This window comes from Grammomys surdaster, unplaced genomic scaffold, assembly GCF_004785775.1.
Source record: "Grammomys surdaster isolate TR1022 unplaced genomic scaffold, NIH_TR_1.0 125946, whole genome shotgun sequence".
Taxonomy (NCBI): domain Eukaryota; kingdom Metazoa; phylum Chordata; class Mammalia; order Rodentia; family Muridae; genus Grammomys; species Grammomys surdaster.
In genome coordinates, this window is record NW_021620768.1 from 2,591,960 (window position 1) to 2,607,682 (window position 15,723).

General features: G+C 51.2%; 1 protein-coding gene across 1 annotated transcript; it reads right to left on the bottom strand.

The window, feature by feature from the left end:
- Positions 1-175: 175 nt before the first annotated feature.
- On the bottom strand, positions 176-15,637 carry Dcst1 (DC-STAMP domain containing 1). Its single transcript, XM_028753332.1, has 16 exons — positions 15,403-15,637; positions 14,565-14,690; positions 14,399-14,473; positions 9,470-9,598; positions 8,980-9,119; positions 8,129-8,333; positions 7,884-8,027; positions 7,221-7,342; positions 6,662-6,819; positions 4,174-4,273; positions 3,797-3,892; positions 3,554-3,680; positions 3,302-3,418; positions 2,733-2,875; positions 2,425-2,538; positions 176-469 (listed from the first exon to the last, which is right to left on the bottom strand). Exons 1-16 carry the CDS (start codon positions 15,545-15,547, stop codon positions 218-220), a joined length of 2,193 nt encoding a protein of 730 aa, XP_028609165.1. The 5' UTR covers positions 15,548-15,637; the 3' UTR covers positions 176-217.
- Positions 15,638-15,723: the final 86 nt, after the last annotated feature.

A 15,723-nucleotide genomic window follows, 5' to 3' on the forward strand; every position in this document is an offset into this window, starting at 1 on the left:
CCGCCCAGCGCAGCCTCTTTCCGGCAGCTACCGGGATCGGCTTGGACACCACAAGGCTCGCGCCTTCCCTCCATCCTGCCTCCGATCTGTGGCCCGGCTTCGTGCGCATTGTGCGGGCCGGTTCTTCCGGCTCACCCAGTCCCCGATCCCTGCAAAACACCAGCCGCAGGAGCTGGTACATCACACTTTATTAAGCAAGAAAGCGGGCAGCATCCCTTCATTCGCCATATACAGCGTCGTCGTTGCTGTCGCTGTGGGCGGATGAAGAGAGCTCCTCGCGGGGCGTGCACACCGGGCACCGCCGTTGCATGTCGTCCCAGCACGACCGGCAGTACAGGGCCTTGCAGTCTGGCGTGGGGCACACGTAGGACTCGGGCGTCTCCAGTGCCTTACACACCACGCAGCGCAGACGCGTCAAGCGGCGCAGGAGAGGGCACCGTCGGTACAGAGCGTCCACCAGGTAGTGGCGCTGTTGGGAGATGAGGTGGTTTGGTTAATGCCAGGTGGGCTGAGCAGGAAGGGATGTCAGGGGCACTGGGCAGCTCTTAAAGTATTAATTCCCAAGACCTGACAATGCTATGTTGGAGGAATCTGGGGTTGACAAGAAGAGCCCTGGAGGGTGAGGGTGATACGGAAGTGAGTCCAAAGAGTCTCCTTTCCTCCATGATGGAATGTGGAGCCTAGCGTGCCCAAACTCACTTCCCAAGGATGACCCACGACAACTATTATGTACGCCTGCCTGTAGAGCAGCTTAATGTGGTTCTTACGATGAGGCTTACAAGGGAGGAGGGCAGACAGATTATGGTAATTTACACCTTACAGGTGGGCTGGAGAGATGGTTCAGTGGTTAAGAACCTAGACTGCTCTTCTAGAGGACCCGGTTGGAATCCCAGCACCCACCCACATAGCGCTAACAACTGTCTGTAACTTGAGTTCCAGGGAATCCAATGATCTTCCGGCCTTCCTGGACACTAGCCACCCATGAGGGCAAAAAATAAATAAATAAGAAATAAAATTCAGAAAGATGGTGTAACTTTCCTAAGTCAGATCTGAGTCAGGCCTGGCAGGGACCACATCCTAAGCCTTGCCGGATTCCTCTCAGTGGTTCACTTTCCGAATACTGTCTTCATACAGTTGCCAGGAATCTTTCCCAGACCATTGCCTAAGACATTCCCCCTCCCTCCCCAGTTAAGAGCAGATCTGGGCTTGCCATTCAGAGCGCTCCCAGGCCTGTTCGTGCACTTGGCTTTTCCCCCAGCTTAGCCTTTGGCCTCAGCATCCTCTTTGGTCTTTGAGTTTTTTCACACCCCGTTCCTTAGAACACGTATCCCTCCTACTTCATGTAGCCATTCAAGTTCAGTTTACTTCAGGGCCAGGTCAAGGAACCCCAGCCTGCTGATGTGTGCCGTAGGGTATGTGTGGCAGTCAGGGGACAACTTGTGGGAGTCCTCTCCTTCTACCAGGAGGATGAACTGGAACTCAGGTCATCAGGCTCGGCATCAGAGCTCATGCTTTCTGTTCCATCCCCACCACCCTCTGTGTGCACTTGCTCAGCCGTGTGTGTGTGTGTGTGTGTGTGTGTGTGTGTGTGTGCATGTGTTGTTGTTGTTACCATCTCTCTTTCTGGTGAGAGAGCTGATAGTGTTTGCTCAGGGCACACCATGGCAACTAGCATGCATATAGAATGTTACTCTCACATCAGCAATTGACAATGAAGTAAAACCCAAGCATTGAAACAACTGAACAGACGAAGTAGTTCACACCGTCTTACAGAACAGAGAAAGCAAGGCAGTTGGGTAGGGTCACACAGCTGCCATATAATGACAGGGATGGAGCTGGACGTAAACCAAGGCTTCTCTGGTAGCCAATCCCAATACCACTCTTCCAACACCGAAGAATGGCTTCACAGACCTATCTACACTCTCTGTTCTTCCAAGGGGAGAACAGACACAGTGAGGACCCCAGGCTCCTATGGCTTCAGAAAGTGTGGACGCAAACCTGGTTCCGATTCTGTGTTTTCCAAAGACTGCATGTTCCCTCCTGAAACCCTATTGAGCCCCGACCACCTCCCTCCTCTCCACTTTCTGGAACCACCTTGGGCTTGTCTGTGGTCTCTTTCAGATGGTGTCATTGCTGCCCTACGAACAGACCATCAGACCTCACTTCTCTCTGCCACTTCCTGAAGGCACATGCATGTTCCAAGCTGTGTTGAGTATTGAGTTTCAGAGACAGACAGCTCTAACCTACCCTGCATCTGCCAGACCCACTCAGCTCCAACAGGACTTGGGACACAACTGCCAAAACCACTCAGCTTCAATAGGCCTGGGACACTGAAGGTGCTGGGTATACTATAAAGGATGTCCCTTCTCTGAGAGTCTTTAGACCCTGTAGAGAGCTGGCAGGCTTGCAAGGGACTGTACTTACTGGAGCTTTCTGCCGACGGGCCCGACGAACAATGGCGGCCCGCCTCAGTTTAGTGAAAGCTGATCTCTTCCTCAGTAACTCATTGTAGAGGAACAGAACCCGCTTCTTCTCTCGCTGAGGGGTTGGGTGGAAAGCAAGAGGAAGCGTGAGAGTGATAGAGCAGGGGAGGACACGGGTGGTAGAAAGTTGTGTGTGTGAGTGTGTATGTGTGTGTGTGCGCATGTGTGTGTGTGTGTGTATGTGAGCACGAGTGTGCACACGTGTGCGAGTGCGTGTGTGTTTAGAGGTGGAGCTGTCTGCCAGTTCACCTTGGGGAAGTAGAAGGCCGCGATGACTCTCCGGAGTCGGTAGCCAAAGGCCTGAGCTAGGCAGAGACACGTAAGCAGGAAGGTTGGCAGTGAAGCCGTAAAATAGCCCCTGGCATTCAGGCCAACAGGTCGGGGCAGGCAGGCTGGGAGAGAAGGCAGACTATCAGCAATCTGGTCAGTGCCAGCTGACAGCAGCGCTAAGTTGATCTCCCTAGCCCAGTAAGAGGTACAGGGTGGATTTCCAGTTTGATTCCTCTGCCTCTTCTCCTCCATCTGCATAGCTTCTCTGTAAATACCATAGTTACTTACTATCTGTCCCCCACCCCTCCATCAGCACCGCTGGAGGCTGCTTGATTTCGGTTTCATTGTGGCAGAAAGGTCTATTGGACAAGCAAGCAAGACCTCAAAGCTCTGGCGACCATTTTTCTCTGATCTAAGCACGCTTGGCTCTGATCTTTCCAGTTCATGCCAGACCCCTTCTCTCCTCTTGTAAAGTCCAGTCTCCAACCCTACCCTTACTCGGGCGCTAGCCCTCGACTCCACAGATCCCGGCCTTTTGCATCGCTCACGCATGTTGTTTGTTTCCACTTCTGTATTCGTGGAGGTGTTCAAAGCTCCGATGGTTTTTCGAAGAAGGTTGGCGAGCATGGAGTCTCCTTCAACCTTTACCTCCAGTTTGTGACTGCCTGGTCAGAGTGGAGAGAGGGTTTCCGGTGAGAGCTGGAATTGTGGGGCTGAGGCTTTTCTTGGGAGACAGAGGGAAAGGATGCAGAAAAGGAAGGAAGTATGGGAGACAGGAGGGGGGTGCCCCTTGGGCTCACTGCGAAAGGAGTACTGCAGGAAGGAGTGGCGACTGATGGTGTCAAAGACAGAGTAGAGTGCCCAGTCGATGGCGAACAGAACCAGCAGCAGCAGCAGGATAGGCAGAGTTTCTAGGAGCTCCCTTACCTGTAGGTAGCCCGGGAAAGTAGAGTTGGGTACCCTCTGTCCTTTGCCTTCCACCTTCAGAGTCCTACTGGCAAGTTGCCACCCATCCCCAGACCCACTCCCCGCTTCAGTCTCACCAGGTTCCGCATTTCTGAGGCCTGGATAGTAGCCTTGAAAGGGAAGATAACAGATTTCTTTTCTGCCTTGCGGAGTGGCAACAGACTCTGTTTGCCCTGAAAAAAGTTAAGAGGTCTTGCTGCTCTTTCAATGGTCCCAGGTTCAGTTCCCAACACCCACATCAGGTGGCTTGAAACTGCCTGTAACTCCAGTTACAGGGAATCCAACACCCACTGCTGGTCTCCGAAGGCACTATACACATGGCACACATACAGACAAGCAGGCATATATCCATACAAAAGAATTTTAAATATCTCTATAAATAAGAATACTAAGGGCCCTCATTCTCCACACAGGGCACAATAAGGCATCCTCTGGAAGGGTTGAGTTCCCGCACCAGCTTCTTCCTGCGCGCATCGATCTGATAGAAATAGGTGTTGATGTAGATGTTGTCAAAGCGGATGTTCCAGTTGTAGTTATCCATGTAGGTGAAGGCTCTGTGAGAGAAAGGCAGGGCTGTCTCCATCTTTCTGCATCAGTGTCTCCCCATCCACACCCGTCCATGGGCTTCTGTTAGACACAGTCATCAGATCAACTGGTATTCCCTGAGCATCCCTGCATCTGAAGCCTGGGCCAGGTGACCTGGTGATGAAGGAAGCGGGCTTCCCTGCCTTCTGGCTGTGCAGTAGAGATACACCTATGTGATTGCTGAGACCCAACAGAGGAGGGAGGGCGTAAGCAGTTTGTGAGTTAGGGGCAGACGCTTGTCTTGCAGGAAGAATGAAATAGATGCACGGAATCAGAAAACTCTCCAGATTGCAGGAATCACTCAGGACCATGGCTCTCATATTAATTTTATTTACTTGTTTGTTATTTTGTTTATTTTTGAGATAAGGTCTCACAACGTAGCCCTGGCTTACCTTGAACTTATAGACATCTGCCTATTTCTATGTCTTCTTCTTCTTCTTTTTTTCTTTTGGTTTTTCGAGACAGGGTTTCTCTGTATAGCCCTGGCTGTCCTGGAACTCACTCTGTAGACCAGGCTGGCCTCAAACTCAGAAATCCGCCTGCCTCTGCCTCCCAAGTGCTGGGATTAAAGCTGTACCATCACTGCCCGGCTTGTCTCTACTTCTTGAGTTCTGGGACTAAAGGAGATATCCACCATGCCCTCCAGCTTTACCTGCTGTACACCTCAAACAAAGCCCCATATCCAGACACCTCCTGTCTCTCCAGCACACCCTGACCTTTCTGACTTCCCTTGAGCTGTGTGTGTGGAGACATACGTATACATATGTGAGTGTTCTCTGCGTAGCTCCCAAAGTCCCATATAATACTTGCTTCCTAAGAAAAACATTCTAGCCGGGCAGTGGTGGCGCATGCACTTAGCCTTTAATCCCAACACTTGGGAGGCAGAGGCAGGCGGATTTCTGAGTTCGAGGCCAGCCTGGTCTACAGAGTGAGTTCCAGGACAGCCAGGACTACACAGAGAAACCTTGTCTCGAAAAACAAAAAAGCAAAACAAAAAAACCCAAAAAATTGTAGAACTATGTTAAACTGCAAAATATGAAACATAAATCCCACTTATGAAGAACAATGCCACTGGGAGTCTTCAGAAAATGCAAAAATAGACTGGGGCGCCCCCTTGTGGAGAGACCTACTACTGCAATATTGGGTTTTCTTTGCTGGCAACATCCCTTCCCCCCAGCTCTGTCCTGTTTCTGAGTGATCTCACCCAGGTTGAAAGCCTGGCAGCGACTTTAGACTCTCCCTTCCCTCTCCAAACTTGGCTTTCAGAACATCTGAATCTTTCCACTTCCTTCCATTTTGGACTATCTTCCTGTCCTGCCTCACTCTGTCCTCATTCCCTAACCTTTGACCTAGCCTGGCCTCTGCCCCTGTGCCCCCTCTTTGCCCTCCCCTCCATCCATCTTGTGGCCACCTTCCTGTTTAGGACCTTCCTGCAGAGCTTTCCAGACTCTTCTAGCCAAGCCACTGTCAGTTCAGCCCTCCACCCAGCCACTGCCCTGTATACTGCAGATGTGGAGGGCCTAGTTCAGAACACCACCCGTCCTTCCATTGACCACAGATCCTACCTGCAGCCTTCTGGGGTGTAGCTATGGCCACCCCTATGGAACCTCCATATCCTCCACACCTGTCCCCACAGCCAGTCCATACTAAGGCCCTTGAGCCATTTGTGTTTTGTGTCTTCTTTTTCACCATCTCAACTAGACAAGGGATGTCTCCAGGGCAGCAATATGGCTCGTTCACCTTTGTTCTTCCACAGGGCCCTGGCTACCTAATCATTCACTTGGAGCCACTCTAGCCTGAAGAACAGGGACAGACAGCAAGGGTCCCTATGGCTGCCCTCGTCCATCTCCTGCCCAGCCCGGATGCTGGAGGTGGAGGAGAAGAGGAGAAGGTCCAGAAGTCAGTGGGTGAACCTGAGCACGGTGAGGGCCAGGGCAGCCCCAGGTGGACACCAAAGCTGGGCAGGGCTGCGGACTTTGTTCTAGATGGAAGGAAAGAAGCTGCCGACACAGCAGGCAGGAGAGAATGAAAGCAAGACTAGGTGATAAAAATGGCTCACAAAGTCAGAGTCAAGGGGAATATGAAGGGCAAGGGAAAAAGTCTACAGTCAAAGCTAAATGTGTGTGGGGGAAGGCCAGTGTTCGGATGGGTGCCGGGAGGAGGCAGATAAGTGACGATGGTTGCTTTTTTTAAGACAGTAGGAACACGGGTAATCTCTCTTCTTACAAAATGTTCACATGCCCATTAGCTGTGAAAACAGGCAAATCAGAGTCAGATTCCAAATTAGGGGTGTCGGCTCTGCAAAGGGCTCCCACCCAGAGTGGGAGAAGGGGCAACAGGTGGGGCTGCTGACTCACGAATGGAAGACCACCAGGAAGGTGCAGGACAGGAGCACATGCAGCAGCCCCACAGCCCAGTGCAGACGGGCCTCCTGCTGGTGAATGTAGTCCCGCAGCTCGATGCTCACGTGCTCCCAGCTCGTGTTGAGACCCACCACTGCGGACTGATTCTGTTCCTGGGAAGGGACCAAGTGCAGACAGCCCGCTACCGTCTCGCCATACCCCACCAGCCTCTTGATGACACATTTCCACTGGCACCCTACTTAAGCCCCCCGATTCTCCCAGGACCTCCAGGGGCTGCCCCTTTACTTGCTCACCAGTCTCTGTGACAATCTTGCTTTCCTGTACCCACACTGACACCATCTCATGCCTGGCTATCCACCCACCCCCAAGCCAGACATGTGTGTTCCACAGGCGGGTGTGATTCGTCAGGTTAGTCATTCCAGCTGCACACTCAGACACCTCATCCCTGGGCCTCTCTCTTGTCCTTCTTCCTGCCTTGATCCTGGCCTGGATACCTCCCTTCCTCCCCTCCTGGTGTCTGCACCTCTCCCTCTTCCATACCTTAGCCTCCTACCTTAATGTCAATACGGGCTGAAAAGTCTCCAGACAGACCACGAATAGATTGGTTGACCGAGTCATAGGTTTGCCCAAAGTTGCCTTCCACGGGGATGCGTTTCTGACACCAGATCTCCATCACTGGTGGGCAGTGGGGTCAAGTCAGGGCCTCCTCATCCAGGCTGCATCCCAGGCCTGGCTGCCCTCCCTTCAGCTGCTACTCCTCTAGGAGTTTCTGCCCTTGACTTTCCACGGCACCCACTCCTCCCTCCTCTACGAGCCCTGGGTTCTCCCACCCGGCAAACATGGCCTGACGCTCCACTCCCATTTTTACATCTATCCTTAACCATACCAAATACTAATCGTGGTATCCAGCATTTCTAGAGCAGTTCCTCTGGGTACCACTTCTGTTAGGAGTTGGCATGCATCAGCCCATTAAGTCTCAAAACCCTTACGGGGATGAGAACTATTATTATCCCGGTCTTTCCAGTGGAGAGACGGGATGCAGAGCATGGCTGGAACTCATCTTCACTACAGAGCCGTGAGTAGGGAGTGAGCTCATGTACCCACAGCACCCCCACTCTACACCTGCCTGTGTTCTTCCTGCCTTATACCTATTGTGGTCACTGAGGACTCATCTCCTTTAATCCAGGGGACCCTTCTGCACCATCCTGCCACTAACCCTTGGCAATGCTACAGAAGAACTTGAACTTCATTGGCAGGCAGAGCAGGTTGTTAATGACTGGGGCCCAGATGCGTTGCATGCACCGTTTATGCTTCTTATCAAACCAGCGGCGGCAGCTTCGGATGGCCTTGTTTACTATATCTATCGCAAGAAGACAGAGGTGGCTGGGGCTCCCGTGCTTTGATTTAGATCCTGGCCCCAAACTCTGCCCCACCCCTGTCCCGCTCAGGAATCCTCCTCACGGGTGCAGCGTAGCTTGGTCCTCAGTTCATACATCATCTGTGTGGACAGGTAGGGTCGGGCTCGGGAGGCTCCGAGAGCCTCTGTGCCTGGGTCTGTCTTCCTGTCCTCAGATGAGTAGCCAATGTCACTCTTCACCTGGTCATCCAGGTCCTCAAAGGATACAGAGACATTCTGAATCTCTGTTTGCAACGAATCTTTGCTGCTCTGGGGTTTGCAAGGTGGGAGGGAGCAAAGAAAGGGAATTACAGACTCGGCCTGCCAATTTGTCTTCTGGCAATGCTCTTATCCACACCTCCAGGGGTCTAGGCCTGAGACAAATCACCCCGCCAGTACCCTACAACTCTCATACTCAGTAGCCTTTCCACACTTCTCAGACCCTCAGCTTTTCCTGAGGCCTCTCTCTTCCTCTATCCTTATTGCTCAGTGGTTCCCGTAACTGGGAAGGTTGCTCTTCAATGCTAGTCTCCCATAGCCCCATGGCCTCCCCTCCCCCAATCCTCATCTCTCTAACATTCCCAACCCCCTAGCCAATAGCCCCCAAATATTCCATTCTCTGATCCTCTGGGCTTCAGAAGTCAATATTTCCAATTTCCCAACATTCTAGTTCAGCTGCAGAGCTGAGCGAGTCCTGCCCATGTGGGTATGTGGAAACATACAGGTATTCATGTCCCTAGGGTATGTTGACCTCCTGGTTTTTAACACCCCAGGATCAGGAAGGGCTCTGCAGTGTTTGGGAGCAGTGGTATAAAATATACTAGGAACGTTCCTACTAGGAGACCATAGATCCAGGGCCATGTTCCCAGACCAACCCAACTCAGTCTTGGGTTTAGGGACTGTACAGTGTGCTGACCAGCATGTTCTTGATCACTGCCCGCAAAGGGGCTGTGGAGACACGCCAGGCGGCTCGGGTGTTGTTGATCTGCAGCTCCACAGTGCAGCCCAGGGATGCTATCACCTCGTTGATGTTGGATTGTAGATTGGCCACCGGCCCTAGCAGAAGAGGCCAAGTAGGTCACCTTCCTGCAGAGTCAGTCCCCTCTTAGAGCCACCTTCTCTGCATACAGACCACCTACTAGACCATAGGCCACCTACCTTCTAGGGCTGTGTAACGACAGGCTTGAGCAAGTCTGTGAGAGGTCTTGTTCAATCATTGTCTTTTCAACCCCATAAATTAAGGAAGCCAAACCAAGTTGGATCTCTCTCTCTCTCTCTCTCTCTCTCTCTCTCTCTCTCTCTCTCTCTCTTTCTCCTCTTTCAGCAACATGACCCTCACTGGACGGTCTGCCCAGGGTTACTGCTTTGGCATCACCGACTGGCACTTTGAGGGAGCCTCTCCTCACCTTTGTAGATAGCAGCCAAAGCGTATCCCATGATAAAGAGTCTGCCTTCTTTGCCCAGCATCTTGGGTACCAACAGGAGACTGGCACAGCGGATGTGAGGGGAGGTCCCCCAGCCTACGGCCCCTAAGCCTATTGGGAGATCCAGAACATGGGAGGTAAAGTAAGGAGACAGCCTCAAATGCCATTTATCAGGCATTCACCTGCCCTACCCTTCCCCTGGCTCTATTCCGGCTCATCTCCACTTATGCCTGCTCTAATAGACGTCTCAGGCCTCATTCACTCACACACTCATTCATTCATCTGCCAGCCATTTATAGAGCACAGCTGTGTGTCTGTCTCAGTCAGGTCCTGAGGAGATGATGAGGGATAGATAGAAAAGTCATGATCACACGTGTGTGAGTGTGATGTGGGTGCCAGGCTGGATGCATATTTATGTTAGGTGATGAAAGAGCAGAGCCAGCAAAGGAGACGTTGAGAAAATGGGCATTGATGGGCAAGGTGGTCAGAGGAGCCGTCAGCTCCCTCCCTGGACATCCCTGGTGCTCTACACCCACAGCACTCAAGTCCTCACCCTTCCCATGTGCTAGCCCTTAATCATGTGTGTGCCTGGTAGGTTACAGCGGCGGCACATGCGGTCTCTACACGGAGACAGTGAGCTCCGTGAAGCTCATAACCCAGAGAGAAAGACAGACATGTAAACAAATGACTACTGCGGGACAGACGTGCTCAGTGCACCAGGGAGGGGCTTATAGAGAGCGCTGCGGAGCCAAGGAGGGCGTGGGTATTTCTGCAGGGAGGGGTGGGGCTGGGAAGGCTGGACAAAGGAGATGATGTGTCAGCTGGGCCTGGGAGATGAGTAACTGTTGTTAGGAGGCACAGATGGCAGTCCAGGACAAAGGAACAGCATGAGCTAGTCAGGGTACAAGATGATCCCCGTGGAGACTGAGTCTCTGCCTAATGATGGCCAGAGCAAACCCCAAATACTTAGACTCCCACCGTTTCCACTGTCCTCCCCAGCCCCCGGATCACTCACTGGGACTAGAGCCTTCTGTTGCAATGCCAGGGTCCAACCCTGCACATGCAAAGTAAGCGTCTCCCGCTGAGCTCTACCCTGAGCTCCTGGACTGAGGCTTCCCTTGTTTGTCTCTTATTTTACCTCACATGGATAAGTGGGTTTGCTTGTATGTGCACCATGTAAGCTGCTAACCCATGGAGGCCAGAAGAGGGTGTCAGATCCCTAGAACTAGGGTTACAGTTGTGAGCTGTTCAATGTGGTTGCTGGGAATAGAACCCAGGTCCTCTGGAAGAGCAGCCAGTGCTCTTAACCACTGAGCCATCTTTGCAGTGCCATGGACAGAAACTTTCTAACTGGTCTTCATACTTCCTCCCTCACTGCCTTCCACTTCAGTGGCTGCAATAATCTTATAAAAGCATAACTCAGATGATGGCCCTTCCCTTTTTCAATTCTGTTTTCCTTTTACACTTGGTGGATAGACTCCAAACCATTAGACATGCTTGATAGACCCTGGTGATCGGCCCATCCCACTTTCTCCCATGATCCCAGACCACTGAGTCTTTTGTCCATAAGTCCACAGGGCCCTGGCCTATGCCCATTTCTTACCAGGTCTTCAAGTTGCTGCTACCCTGTGCCCTGTCAGCTACACTCCTCCCAGTGGCTCCACCTAGACATACAGGTTTGTGGCAGACCCTGGATGACACCCAGAAGTTTTTTTTTTTCCTTCTGCCTTCTCACTTGTTAACACAACTTGGATTTTGTTCAAGGACAATAGCCTGGTTCTGCCCTGGCCCCTGGGGGTTGAGTCTGGGTTTGCCTAAACCAATCTATGCATTATAGGGCAGCAAAGAAACTTGTTCTGTAGTCTTGGCCTTCTGGCCAAAGACTGAAGCTGAGACAATAGCTGACAGACAGACAGAGCGCTGTTTTATGTCCCAGGAGCTCCCTCAGCTTCACACAAAGGCAAAAAGTGAGTCTTTTGCTTTACCCAGCCAGTTTATAGAAGGAGAGGAGGGCTGGGTCATTGTACTCACCAACAGGAAGTAGGTAAATACTTTTAGATAGAGAGGTCTGGGTCTGGTGTCACGTGCCTATTACTTCAATTACTCAAGAGCCTGAGGCAGGAAGGTAGAAAAGTTTAAGGCCTACCTGGTCTGTAGAGCATGTTCACAGTCAGCCTGATCAACTCCATGAGACTCAGTCTCAAAAAGTAAAAAAGACTGGGCAGTGTAGCCCAGTTGATAGAGTGCTTGCCTGACATTCATGATGTCCTGGGTTTGATCCCCAATACCAAAACCAAACCAAACCAAACCAAACCAACCCCAAACCTAGGCCTCATGGTGGCATATGCCTCTGATATTAGCACTAAGAAGTGGAAGTAAATGAAACAAAAGGTCAAGTCCATCCTCAGTCTGAGATATATGCGACCCTGCCCAAAAAGGAGAGAGGAAAGAGAGAGAGAGGGAGAGAGAGAGAGGGAGAGAGGAGAAGGGATGGGCTGAGTATGGTGGTGTATGCCTTTAACATCAGAATTTGGGAGGCAGGCAGATGAGATCTCTGTGGGTTCAAGGCCACCCTGTTTTACATAGCTGATTCCAGAATGGTTGCAGCTACAAGAGCACTCATTTAATTGATAAAAATAAAGCAGAAATGTGAGTGTTCTGGAAGCGAAGGGCAACACTTAGTGTCAGCAGGCACAGGAGGACAGTCTGAGGACGGAGTGAAGGTTAACAGTGTCAGCAGGCACAGGAGGACAGTCTGAGGATGGGACGTTACAGATCAAGTCCAGACCCTCTAGGGACTGTCACAAGGAGGGACCCTGCCTCATTCCTCGTGGGCTAGATTCCAACAGAACTGTAGCAGCTGGCCGGGTTGCTCCAGGCCCTGTCCTGTGTCGATCCCAGAGTGTGCAACTTCTCTCTAGGGGAGAGGGCAACTACAAGGTACATAGCAATTCCTGAAGGCAGCAGGCCTGAGGCTCTCCATCCACAAGGACAGTCTGCTGGGGGTTGGGGTGGATGCACATCTCAAAGGAGGAGCCTACCATGCCATGCCAAGGGTACTGGTGAAGAATTATAACAGCACTGGTGACTTAAGACTTTGGCCCCGTCCCCATCATAAAAATAAATAAAGATTTTGTCCTTTCTCCTCCAATGTTTCTTCTCCCCTTTCTGACATCATAAGAAACAGAAAGGAAGCCTGTAACTCTAGCACTTTTGAGGTGAGGACAAGGAGATCAGGAGTTTAGGCCTAGCCTAGGCTACCTGAGACCTTGTCTCGGTGGGGAAAGTGTGGTGGGCTGAATTGGGGTTGGGAGGAGAGGCCAGAGGGAGTGGTGTAGCTATTGATAAATTGCCCTTACATCAGTAAATAACTTCCTACCCGTGTTTGCTCAAGGAATTCTAATTAAACACAGTAGGTCACAGAGAGAAGGAAGCCATGGAAAGGGGAGGGGGACTTATTGGGAAGAAAGGTCTCACGGGTGGGGCAGGGTGAGCGAAGGGAAGGTGGGGTTTAAAAGACTGACATTCACTCCAGTGTGTGGAATGCATGCCTTTACTCCCAGCACTCAGAGGGCAGAGGGAGCTGGATATCTGTGAGTTTCAGGCCAGCCTGGTCTACAGAGTGAGTTTTAGGCCAGCCAGGGCTACACAGAAAAACCCTGCTTGGAAAAGCCAAAAAAAAAAAAAAGGGTGGGTGGGCTGGAAGAACCAGGCACTAAATTCATTATATACATATATGAAACTATCAGAGAATGCGTCAAAACTAGGCAGGAGCAAAGCTACACTAGAAAGGGAAAGAAGAGGGAAAAACGAGTGGAAGAGAAGCCATGCCCCTTTTCACTGCAGGACCCAGGGCTAAGGGGCTGACGGAGGTAGGGGCAGACTAGAGCAAGGAGAGGTGATATTTTAGAAGCATGGGAGCCTGAAGTCCTGATGTGGAGTAGACATGACCCTTTAACCCCTTAAAATAAGCCCTACCTAGTCAGCACACCTGGGACTTGTACACATGTGAGCGGAAGGTCATCCATAGGGCAGGGACGCAGAGGTCAGACAAGAAAACAGTCTATTGTAGTCTTGGCCTTATGGCCAAAGACTCCATGTGTTCAGTAAGCTAGTGACATTAATTCCTCCTCCTGGGTCAAAACAGATTTAGGGAAGGGCATCAGATTCTGTAAAGAGATGTAAAGTGTCTGCTGGCGAGTTTCCCTGGGCAGGCCAGGAGAGACATGTTTCTCCTCTGGTCTTTGAGATTAACGCATGGAGTAGTGGCAGATATTTTGTGACCCTCTAGCCAGGGTCATTACTTGGCAACCCAGACTGGCCTAGAACATACTGTGTAGGTCAGATAATCTTGAATTCATGGCAATCCTCCTGCCTTAGCCTTATAAGTTTTGGGGTTGTAGGTGTGAGCCACTGTACCCAGATACATCTGATTTTATTTTGGTTTTTCAAGACAGGGTTTCTCTGTGTAGTCATGGCTGGCTGTCTTGGAACTAGCTCCGTAGACCAGGCTGGCTTGTAACTCACAGAGTTTTGGGGTTTGGGATTTTTCTCTTTTTAAAATGTAAATTCCCAAAATGGCTGGTGGTGTTTGTCAGTTGTTTACTTCTGAATCCTTGTTAAGGAATGAATGAATGAATGGATGGATGAATGAATGAACAAACACTTAATAAGAAGTGTGCTGCAGTGGTCAACAGAGCAGGTTATAAGGTGTAGGTTTTGGCCTATGGTGTGTGGGCAGAGGGACTCCAGGACTTATTGAAGGCAGGGGTTGGGAGCCTCTCTCCTCTGAGCTTCCTGTCTTCCTTTTCTAATGTGTAAGAAGAGGCTAAAGCTGTGGACTTTGGAGAAGAAGGAGCAAGCTCCAGTTTCCTCCAGGGCCCTAATGCCCAGCCTTTATCCACTACTAACTTGCCAAGCTGTATAACGCCACCACCTTCTGCTCCTCATAAATGTTCATGGGGTTCACCAAGAGCTGAAAGAGACCTGAAGGAAACAGGGTGAAGCTAAAAGTCAGTGAACAGCCCCAGCCCCAGCCCCACCCCAGCCCCGCCCGCCCTTCTGCTCCCATACTTGCCTATGGCCAGGAGCCCACCAGTGCCTGCTCCCAGCAGGAAAGCAGTTGCTGGGAACTCCCCTGGCTGGCGACATAGAAACCGGCTCCAGGAAACTGGAAGACCCCAGCGTAGGAGCCCCTGAATGACTGAAGGGGAGACAGTTTATCTCATAGCCTTGTCTTCTGGCTGAGTGAGGTTCACTAAGGTTAACACTTTTTTTATTATTATTTATGAGTGTATGTGTGCCTGAGTTTATGTGCACCGTGTTTATGCAGGTCATCAAAGGGTGTCGGAGCCCCTGGAGCTACAGTTACAGGCAGTTGTACGCTGCTTGACGTGAGTTTTGGGTCAGGGCCTCTGGGAGAGCCGTAAATGCTCTAACCATTGAGCCATCTCTTCAGCCCTCAAAGTTTGAGAATCTTGAAACCCTCCCTATTTATCCAAATTATTTACTTAGTTTATGTATATGAGTGCTCTGTCTGCATGTAGGCCCAGGGAGGGCATCAGACTTCATTATATAGGGTGGTAAGCTGCCGTGTGGGTGCTGGGAGCTGAACTCAGGACCTCTGGAAATGCAGCCAGTGCTCTTAACCACTAGGCTCTCTCTCCAGCTCCAAGCTCTTGAGATGTTTGAGAGGATCAAACACTGGGGAATCCTGGTAGTGGGGACATGGAGCACACTAGAAAGAGGGCTGCTGAGGAATAAGGTACCCTGAGGAATAAGACTGAAGTGGAGGAGAAGAGAAGAGGGCTGGACTGAGGGAGGACAGGAGGGATAGAAGTGGATGGCCCCATCGCAGAGGAGCAAGGACAGGAGGGGGATGCTGGAAAGAGGTGGGCATCTGAAGGCTGTCTCACTGGTGTGGGGCCGTTTCCTTTGTTGCCCTTCTGCTCTGTGTTGATGCTTTGTAATGTCCAGCAGCCAATTCTTGAGACCCTCTTTTATCCCAGAAATCTTTTCAAAGATTCTCAGGCGGTGAAATGTTGATGAGAAGAAGGACATGCCGCCGATGTCCTTTGCTTCACACACAGCTCCCGACTGGCCTGTGTCCTTCAACGCCTCAGCTCCGTGAGCCCTCAGAACTGGGTAGTGGGTTCTGAGACACGCCCACAGCACAAGCCTGCAGAACCTTAGAACAGGATGAAGAATTCCAGGTCCATAGAACCTGAAGAACCTCC